The sequence below is a fragment of the Labrus mixtus genome, chromosome 12 (genome assembly GCF_963584025.1).
Source record: "Labrus mixtus chromosome 12, fLabMix1.1, whole genome shotgun sequence".
Classification (NCBI taxonomy): Eukaryota; Metazoa; Chordata; class Actinopteri; order Labriformes; family Labridae; genus Labrus; species Labrus mixtus.
In genome coordinates, this window is record NC_083623.1 from 10,465,238 (window position 1) to 10,476,193 (window position 10,956).

A 10,956-nucleotide genomic window follows, 5' to 3' on the forward strand; every position below is an offset into this window, starting at 1 on the left:
CGTGGTCAGACTGCTGAACTCTGCTCTCCACGCTCAATGTGGGTTTTTTTTTTTCTCTCCTGTTTTTTTTTTCAAAGCAGCTCTCGCAACCTCCTTTCATCTTTTTTTTTTCTCTCCCCTCATCCATTCTCTTTTAAGTTTGTATTTCTGTAAAAACCTTCTCAGGGTTTAGTACCCCCTTTTAAGGTGTACTTTTTTTGTCATGTTTATTTGAAAGTTGAAAGAGGTTGCTTGACTCTACATCAGTTTCACGTACAGATCTTCTCTCTGGATGTTTAACATGCTATTTTCTGGAGAAGTGATTCCCAACCTTTTGCCCTAGGAGCCCCCCCCCCCCCCCCCCCCCCCCCCCTTTTCAGTTTGACTACACACATTTGAAAACATTTCTTAGTAATGTTTAAGCATGATTCTATCTAATATGTGCAAATCTCATTTTTTTTTACCTCAGAGCAGACCTTGGGTCCGGCCCCCCCTGAGATTTCAGGCGCCCCCTCTAGGGGGCCTGGACCCAAGGTTGAGAACCAATGTCCTACAGCGCATTTAGCGTCTATAACATGACTTCTACTAATGATGGATGTGTGAAAATACCGTGTACGCTCTCACAGGTCCCATTTAAACCTGACATCCTCCGTCCTGGCTCACTGCTAACTGCTTGTAGATGAGATATTGAAAGAGTTGCCAAAACACACGAAAATGTGATTGTGACTGCAACATGGAGCCAAATTTATTATCTTTCTTTTTTTTTTCGTAATTGTCAAATGGTGGCAGGAAATGTATTTCTTGACATAATTTCTAAACGAGGCCCATTTGTCTGGGCTTCGTTTTAGGACTCTGCACAACAGTGACGCACCATCTGGAGCTTTAATGGTTGTTGTTCAGCTCAACATAATTGACAAGTCTGATGGGAGCTGTTTTAAGTCGACAACACCTCACTCGGTGCGGTTAATGATATGGTCTCGCACGTTCGGCGTGGCACAATGCCGTGAGTTTGTTCGGTTGTCTCTTTGAGGCTTTTATCTTTGTCAATTAAAAAGGAATCATAAGGTGTGATTTTTGTCCCTCTATGAGGTAAAAATAGTTTTTAGGCAGGCACAGCATGAATCTCCCATCAAGATGCTCTTCTGTTGTAATTCAAAGAAGAATGAAAATGTGAACCTCTGGGTCGATATGTTCTAAATTAGTGTTATTTATAAAAAATTTGAATGTTTTTACCTCAATTTCTCACTTGACTTCTCCTTCGCAACCTCTGTCTTCTTTTCTTCCTTCAACACTTGTAATATGTTTTCTGATTTTCCCATGGCTTAGATTATTTCTACGTTTTTCCGTCTGCTCTAATTTCCCCTACGTTCCCTTTTCTTTCCTCTTACTTGAGAATCACTGAAATCAATGGGACAAAATTGAAGTGTGAACCTTTCTATCAAAGCGGAGCGGGGGAGTTAAGGAAGGGCAGCCACCCCTGAACTCACCTCCCCACGTAACTAATTGCCTATAATTACACAGACGACTGCCACAGAATGCAAATCAGATGAGATCCGATGGGCCAATCCTTACTGTAAATCTGTTTTATGTAAGTGTGCGGCCGCGCTGTGGTAAGCACACAGCATCGATAATATGAGGGAACACTGGAGTGGTAAAAACGATAGCACGGCTTGAACTGCAATCTCCAGCATCATATTGATCATTAAACTGAAAGTCATTTGTGTTAAGGAAGCTATTGCAATCACAGCAGGAGGAAGTGTTCATTCAGAAGTCTCTTTCTTTTTTTTCTCCTCAGGAGGAATATTTGAATCCATTGAGAGCGGCCCCTCTGGTGCAGAGGAACTCGCCTTTAAATTTGCCTTGAACACAATCAACAGGAACCGCACCTTGCTCCCCAACACCACCCTGACCTATGACATCCAGAGAATAAACATCTTCGACAGCTTCGAGGCCTCAAGGAAAGGTGAGTCTAAGTAGTAGGAGGGAAGGAGATTTTGATGAAGCTGATCATGACTGCTGTTTTGCATCAAATTGTTTTTTTCATTTAGACGTGTTAAATTAAAACTTATTCCGAAAAGAAGAAAATAAATGTATTCCTTATTTGGCAGACGATAGAAAACAACTGCACTCATAATCATTCAATATCAAATGAATACATTCAAAAAAAAACTCGGTCACAATATGTTCCTGCAAAACCAATTTAAAAGTCTGCTGTTGACTGTGTGCTTTAACAGCTCACAGATTATGTAAATTGGACATTAACTAGCAAAGACTGGAGAGAAACACGGAAAGTCAATAAAGACAATCACATTCTGTGTCTGAAATAACACTCATTAAATATACAGTGCACTCTATTCATGTTTTCTATTATAGCAAATCGTCCCACAATTTTCTCCTTTGTGTGAACAGAAGAGAGTTAGAGGTATATAGTAAAGTATAAATAGTATATAAAGTAGGAGGATTAAACATCAACCAGACTACTAAAATCCTGGGACAGTTTCATACAGGAGAACACAACAGTCATCATACTAGCAGTCTACAGGGAGAGACACTGGGGCAGCAGTCACTCAGTCTGTAGGGACTTTGGTATGGAACCGGTCACCCTCTGGTTCCCAACCCGAATATGGACGTTGGTCTGCTTGCTGGAGAGGAGCCAGGTCACTTTACAGAGTACTTGCCGAGGTGCCCTTGAGCATATACTGCAAGGCACTGAACCCCACAGCAGCGCTGTTGCTGTCCCTGCGTAGCAGTGCGTAGCAGCCCCGCTCTCACATCTCTCCATTAATGCATGTCCACAGGTCCTGTTTTGTTGAGAAGCATGTCTCTCAATAACAGAGTGTAAAAGCAGAATTTCCCTCAGGGATTAATTAAAATATATATAAAATTGAAAATTAAAAACATGCTTAAAACTCAAGCATACAAAATGATGCTCTAAAATGACATTGGATATAAAATAATCAAAATATTTCTACATTTGAAAGATGGAAGAGCAATGCTTTCCGCTGTAAATCGAATACAATTTAAACGTAAAGGATACAAACATTACAGCAGCACTACAGCTCTCAGTGATTGTAGCACATGATGAGGATTAATAAGTGCCCGAAATCTCAATCTACTGCTCGTTACTTAGTTACCTATTCAGCGCTTATTTATTGAGTAGCAACACATGAGAAGACAAGGCTGTGATTTTGGAGTAAGTCGATTAAATCGACCCCATTTTAAAAGTACAACGGTCTTAACTGTCATTACAGTGCATTTTAAATCAGTGAACACCAGTTTGAGAAAGTGTCAAGCAAAATTAAATAACAGCTGAAGAGTTTCTTTACAGCATATTGCCCGCATCCTCGAGGTACACCAAAATGTTTAATACATTTCCTTTCTCATAAATCCTTTAAGAAAGTCGGATCCTTTGGTTTTAATTTTGAAACCTGCAATTTTACAGCCACGTTTTCCTCACTGGCCACTTGCTTCTGACCTGCCTATACTTACAAAGTGCTGCTTTTTTGACAGCTACCACAGACAAGTGGAGATTTGTACCACATTACCTGTGTACTAAGTGTGGATGAATAAAAAAAAAACTGAACTGAACAGCTACATTTAAAATCCCAAATAAAAACAGTCAACTAATCTATTTCTTCTTTTTCTTGCTTCGCTTCCAGCATGTGACCAGCTTTCCCTCGGCGTGGCGGCCATTTTTGGCCCCTCACACAGCTCGTCTGCCAATGCGGTCCAGTCCATCTGCAATGCTCTGGGAGTGCCCCACATTCAGACCAAGTGGAAGCACCAAGTGTCCGACAACAGAGACTCGTACTATGTCAGCCTGTTCCCAGACTTCTCGTCACTCAGCAGAGCCATCCTCGACCTGGTGCACTTCTTCAAGTGGAGAACCGTCACTGTTGTCTACGACGACAGCACAGGTACAGGTACAGTCAGTGTCTGTCTTTATCTTCCGGTAGTGCCTTGCTTTCTATTTTGCATGACGAGTGTGATGATGTTCCAAACCTGCAGCCTTTCACGCCCTCAAAATGGCACCAGGTGAACTAGAAAAAAGGAGCGCTGCTGCTGCTCCGAGTTCAGCTAGTGCTTTGTAACCTGTCAAGTTAATTCAGAAATCAATAGCTTACTGTTCTGCCTCAGTCCTGCAGGTGCTGCCCATGTCAGTCTTCCAGGAGAGTGAGCAGCAGCAGAGGAAAAGAGAGAACCATGTTACCCAGAATGACCCAATGTCTCTTCAGATTAATGCAATGCAGAATTGTAGTATGTGGGGGCCTGACAAGCGACATTAATAACACAGTGAGACACTTGATCTCTGAGGGTGGCTATCAAATGTGTCTGCGAGCCATTTCGGCTGTCCTGTGACTTTGTGGAGCGGCGCTTAATATATACGTTTTAAAAGGCGAGGCGTATTTTAGCCGGAGTGAAGTGATATTCTTATGAGGCAAAGCATAATCACTCCAGAGAGATAACAATATTCAAATTCTTTCTCGCAATTTATGAACCATTTGGGATGATGTGGATGACAACTTAATGTAAGTAAATGAGAAAGAGTTGCGAGGAGGTTTTAGACAGGTTGTACAATGAATTCACTCCCTGAGCGGAACAAATGAGTGTTGCCGTTGACAATCATAATTTGTGCGGTTGAATAGAATGCCCTTTTAACCCTTTTCTGTTCTTTCTTTCCAAAGTGTGGTAGTTTTACTGCTATTTCCCTTTGTGTACTTTGAGAGCAGGTGCATTCATTTCAGTAAATACTGCTTCAACTCTGGGATAACCTCGGATGTTATGCCTGTGACTCGTCCCACTTGCCACATTTTTCTGACTCATCTCCTTGACCTCTCCTCGCTTCCTGCCTTGGAGCTCTGTTACGTTAACACCCTCATTCTCCTGCAAACTGCCCCTGTGAGATGCCAAAAGGTAACCTCTCACCTCTCTCCCTGTCAGATAGGAGCGGCTCAAGCCTCCTCAGCGGACCAGTGCCGCTGTAACACACCTGACGCCCTGAAAAGTGTGACAGCTGCATCACTGCATTGCTATCCCCCCCTTTCCCCGCTTCCACCTGGTCCCAGGCTGTAATCACACAGCTTCATGCTCCAGGGCCCCGCGCTGCTGATTGGAGCCTATCTGACGGCTGGCAGGAAAAACTATCGGAGGGTATAAAATATTCACACACAGCCGTTAGAGGATCCAGGGGGAAAGTCTGAAGGCATTAGCCAGATCCCCCAAACATCCACGCTGACAGAGTTTCCCAAACGTTGAGCTCCCTTGACAGATATTTTTTTTCGTGCTTAACACCTCCCAAAGTGTCAGTTTGAACAAAAACAGGGAGTCGCGGACATGCCCCAGAGTAGGGATCTATTGGGATTACCTGAGGAAAGCTCTAGGAGGTTCAGTATTCCTCTCGACAATGGTGCTTTTCACAACAAGACCTGCATGTTCCTATTTCACACCAATCTTTCTGTAGGCCGCAGGGAGACCTGGCCTCACTCACAGTAAGACCATTAAACTGCTCACCCTGCACTTCATTTCAAAATAAAAAATAGGCTGAGCTATCTTAAAGTGGTTCCACAAAAAGGGGAGGAAAAAAAGTCCTATCTCTCTCCAGTTCCCTCTCCAACTATCCTCGATGCTTCATCCATTTTTATACCCATGACAAGTAATCATCTCTCCCATCAATCCGGCCTCTTTCATCCCTGCACTCTGAAGTTCTTTACTGAGGGAGAAACTCATTGTAATCTCATCACAGTATCTCCCGGAGAGCTTTCTACCTGAGCGTGTGGTCGAGAAATGAAAGGTGAAGATTGTAGCTCAATATGTGACGGCCCACATCAGCTCCCCGGGGGGGACAGTACAAGCTGGGCAAACAGAGCAGCTCTCATCAGAACACATCTGAAGTATGTGTGAGAGAGACCGGAGAGGCAGGATTGACCAAAGCTTTCCATCAGGATGAAATTGAACCTATTCCATGCTGCTCTATGGTATCGTGGAAGAAGAGAGAGAAACATTCGGGAGGCTTGTAAGTTTCTGTAGGCGGTTGCAGATCGAGGTTGTATTTTGTTCTTTTTGGTACAAAAAAGGGAGCAATGTGTTGGGTTGGTGTTAAATTGTCTTGATAGGTCTGAAGCAGTGTGTTTGCTTGCCAAGCATGAGTAGGAGGATCAATAGACTGAGGATTAGGAATGAATGCATATGAGCCGTTTTCTGCTGAGGAGACCTGAATCCAGTTGGTTTTTGTGGCCTCCGCACCATCAGAGATACTTCAAAATGGCAGCAGATCAAACACACTGTGTTGCTGCATCTTTAAATTCCCCTTTTCACGCTATATGTATCCTCTTTTGTCTGCAGGTCTCATTCGACTGCAGGAGCTGATCAAGGCACCGTCACGATACAACATTCGTTTGAAGATCCGACAGCTGCCCACAGAGACCAAGGATGCCAAGCCACTTCTGAAAGAGATGAAGAAAGCAAAGGAGTTCCATGTCATCTTTGATTGTGGACATGAGATGGCTGCCTGGATCCTAAAACAGGTATGAACCTGGCTTGATGAGCGATTTTTTCATAGTGGAGTAGAATAATTGGGGAAAAAAACGTAGCCTGAGGGACTGTTTAATGGCACCTAAAAGTAATAAATATAAATATAATAAATAATGAGTAGCTAAGACATCATTAGTCATATGAATGAATAGCTAAAAATATACAAATCAAACAATAAGTATTATTTTATAGGCCATTTCAATATTCTTAGTCTAACACTATTGTAACAGTTTATAAAAAAGTCAACCAGTTTTACCAAGACATTTTTCAACCAATAATGCTACTGCTGCTTTTGTAGCCATCTGGCCAATGTTGAAGCTTGTTAGCGATTGATTTTGCAACTAATCGAGAGCAACAAATTGTCAAAATATATCTGAATCTGTTAGCTAGCTACTGCTGAAAATGAAAAACAGTGTGCTCATACGTATACATAAGTATAGCAACAGTTAACGTCTAAAAAGCCCTTTCAATATTAAAATTAAAGTCTCTACAATCGCTTGAAGCAACAGAAGCTAGCTAAAATAGCTAATAATGACTCTTCTTATTGATGCAGAGTTATGAACCAAGCTAACCTGGCCATGTAAGCTATCTGGTTAGGCAGCTTGACCAGCCTTGTTAAGCTAAGTCTTGAAAGCTAAAAAGATTGTAGAACTTTGTCTACATGATGTTGTTTTTAACAGTAGCAGCTTCTAACTAGTTGATTATATCAGAATAACTTGACAATGTTGTTGCTAACTGGCTACATAAAAAGTTTAATTTGAATATAAAACCAACCATAAAGTGGGCACTTTCCTATTCTAAATATTATACTGTTTATATAAGGAATACATAAAGTATAATTAAAAAACTTTATCTTGCCAACAAAATTATTGTCAAAACAGAAATTAAAATCAATATAATGTGTTCTAATAATTGCTTCTGTTATTCCACAAATTGTTGGTTCATTTATATAATTGACACATTTTATGCATGTGATTATTTGTTTCATAATGTCTTTTTTTAAAGGTCAATGTGAGAACAGTCTGCTAAATTTATGGGCAAGATGAGTCATTTTATCTCCGAGCCTCCTGGATTGAATTAAAACTGAATTAACTGCAGTCCCTAAATTTACATAATTCCCCCCCCCCCCCCTTCACAGAAACACAGACTCACTTCTTAGTGCATGGACTCAAAGTTCATTCATAATGTATTTGAACTAAAACAACAATAAAACATTGTCTGCATCACTGTTTCTCTCTTTAAGCTCTAATGCAAATGATTCCGATTCCTCCTTCATGCCCGGTGCATCTTTAATTCCTCTGTAGAATATGAGATCTCTACTTCTGACCCTCATAATGGATACTCTCCATCGGACAATAAAGGTTTTTTAATTAGAAAGTCTAATTCTGCTCACAGGCATGTTAAATTAATTTAACAGGGGCACATAATTTATGAGAATAGTGGGGGTTCTTATTGAATTGAAGTCTTCTCAAAGGCACAGTGCACTGCTTGATTTCTCTATACAGCTGTGTGTCTACGGGAAGCAACAAGGAGGATTATTTATTGAAGTGAAAACTCAGGAGTAATAACAAAATATATACCGCATGTCAACAGTTCAATGCAGTGCCTGTTGCTGCAATACTTCCTTGTATTCAAAAAGAAATTGATTAAGTTAAAGAAATAATTGCAGGAATATTAACATTGGAAAGTTTATATATAGTTTATTTTTTGCCTTTCGCATTGAATGGGGAACTGTGAAATAAACAAGCTCACATCCATACAAACAACACATGTTGTGTGAACATTTTCTAATAAAAAAATATTTTTGGAAGCTACTTTAGATGTGTCATTTTGAGCTTTTTTGTGAGATGTTGAATTACTTGTTTCAGCCTTTTTATTATTGGCTGTGTGTAGTTAGTTTCGACCCCCCTGGTCTCTTGTAATGTAAAACTTTTTGAGCTGCCTCCTGACCATAGTTAGAGCGGCTTCACTGGTTAAACAAAGATTAAATAAAGAGCTTAATGAAATGGATGTAGTAATAAGCGTATTAATGTTTGATTTTTTTCTGTTCTTTTCTCCCTGTAGGCCCTGGCAATGGGTATGATGACCGAGTACTACCATTATATTTTCACTACCCTGGTGAGTTTAAGAGCACTTGTATTTATCTTAAAGAATTAATTTCTATTTCTAGACTGATTGAAGTAAAAATGTTAACCTCCTCTTCCTTCCCAGAAAGCAAAAATACATCAATCTGTGTGATTGTTTTTCTTTTCTGAGAGTCAAATTAAATACGACACATCCTGAAGCCAGTCAGATCAAATTATTTTCATTTTGTTTCCAGACGTTTTAACCTGAACTACAACCAGAATTAGAGTTATAAATAAATGTCCTTGAAAAGCTGGCACATTGTCATCGGCTTGTTTATAAATATACTCTCTTTGTTTGAAGGTATCCGGTGTGACACTTAGGTTTATTTTCTGAATTCGACACCAACCTTTTCACCCCGCCTTGCTGTCTAAAACCATGCGAGCAGGAAACAAAAGCTGTGGGATATATTTGATTCTGACTCTGGCAGTGCTTGAAGTTCTCCAAAGTTCTTTGATCTAGCCACTACAAAGATTATGTGCTATCTTTGCTGAGCCCAGAGAACAGAAGACCGAGAGCTCAGATAACAGCCCTGAGTAAATGAGACTGAGGCCCATTTGGTCCATTATAGCTCGAGCAAACAAATTGCATGCTGTGTTTGTTTGGAGCACAATTGGAAAGGCTAAGGAAAAGGTTGGAGAAAACTGACCTGAAAACAGACAGTTACCAGTGCAAAGGACGTTCAGCTATATCTTGTGCATCCACATAAGCACCTAGCGAGATGAAAGGAAAGTGAGTGACAGCAGGTATGTCACTGGGATAGAGAGCAGTGATTATAGGGCTGTTTCCGCCGCATGCTGCTGCTTGTAACGATGGAAACATGCCTACTTTAACATCAGCCGGTGTTTGGCAGGCCACAGTGCTGGCCAAAGCTTCTGTGTACTGGTAGCAAGCCATCCGTGCTGATTTTTTTTCCGAATAGGACGGCAAACATTGACCGTGGCGACCTCATTCTGCGTCCATCACCTGCTGTTGCTCTGTCAACTGTGTTGTCACATCCCAGAGACATCTGCCTGGTGAGATGCCAGAGATGCTGTATGCAGCGGACAATTGGGTTGTCCTTTCACTTCCACATGATAGATGGCAGTCTACCAAAAGCCTTCCTTTAACCTTGAAAGGCTTTCCTTAATCATGGCTACTGCCTCAGCATGAAATAAAATAACTCATGAAGCACCTTCAGCTGCCCTCCTCTGCCCTCATTTATTCTGATAAAGCTGCCACTCAAATGACTACTCTAATTATTGAGGACAGATCGTAGACAGTGCATAAATGCTTGAGACCTTCATTCTTTCTAATGACCAGCAGGTGGCAACTCAATTTTCTTTTTTTTGATTTTTGGCGAGTCTAAGAAAGTTAAATGATTTATTACATATTAGCAAACATTTTCCTCGTAAGTTTATGGTCTAAACTGCTATGTTAAATTCTCCCATTATACAGCTTCATGTTCATTTTTAAATGGGGTTAATGCTTAAGGGCCTGGCTAGCATGGCATTGAGAAATCACTAGAATGTTAACCTCAAAAAATGCCTTGTGTACTTAAACATACTGAGGAGTCTGTTATAAAATATTAGCAGGAGCTATAATTTGTTTAAGGCTTTACTCAAATTAGCATACAAATTCATATCACAGTCACCGTAAATAAGGGATGCAACTTGCTAACCAAGCTAGCAATATTTATCGATTTCATGTTATTTATCTTGGGACAAGTATAGAGCAGTAAACTGATGACACACACTACAACACTTATGAAGCTAAACCTAAGCTAATTTACAATTCCCGTCCATAGATGGGCCTTTAAAATACGAAAAATTCCACAACAAATACACAAGCGACAGAACAAACCAAACTCAACAATAAAACAGACGGACCAGTACAAGATACAAAATGAGCTCAACACATTATCTATCTCCAATTTCTATTCAAATTTGTCGCTTGTGTTACTCAAAAAGAATTAAGATGGCGACAGTGAAAATGTTGAAGGCCCACATTAGCTCCCCAGGGGGGACAGTACAAGCTTGTTCGTTGGATACCTCCACTTTTATACGGTCTATGAGAAAGATGCAAGATGACCCATATTTAGTTGCACACACATAATGGTACATTCATTTATCAGCAGCACATCTCAACATTCATACTTCATCTTTGTGTCTGCAGGATCTTTTTGCCCTTGACATGGAACCATACCGCTACAGTGGAGTCAACATGACCGGGTTCCGCATCCTCAACACAGAAAACTCTCAGGTGTCGTCAATCATCGAGAAGTGGTCAATGGAGCGACTGCAAGCTCCGCCCAAACCGGACTCAGGGCTGCTGGATGGATTC

The 10,956-nt window shown here is 40.8% G+C and overlaps 1 protein-coding gene across 2 annotated transcripts in view; it reads left to right on the forward strand.

The window, feature by feature from the left end:
- LOC132984896 (glutamate receptor ionotropic, kainate 2-like) overlaps window positions 1–10,956 on the forward strand; it is a 71,417-nt gene that overhangs the window by 17,928 nt on the left and 42,533 nt on the right. The window contains exons 2-6 of one of the 2 annotated variants that reach the window (XM_061051925.1): window positions 1,775–1,942; window positions 3,639–3,902; window positions 6,322–6,503; window positions 8,575–8,628; window positions 10,789–10,956. The exon at window positions 10,789–10,956 is cut by the window's right edge and continues 6 nt beyond it. In XM_061051925.1, the coding sequence (XP_060907908.1) occupies window positions 1,775–1,942; window positions 3,639–3,902; window positions 6,322–6,503; window positions 8,575–8,628; window positions 10,789–10,956 (836 nt within the window). The remainder of the gene's footprint in view (window positions 1–1,774; window positions 1,943–3,638; window positions 3,903–6,321; window positions 6,504–8,574; window positions 8,629–10,788) is intronic. The other variant, XM_061051926.1, reaches the window with a different exon arrangement.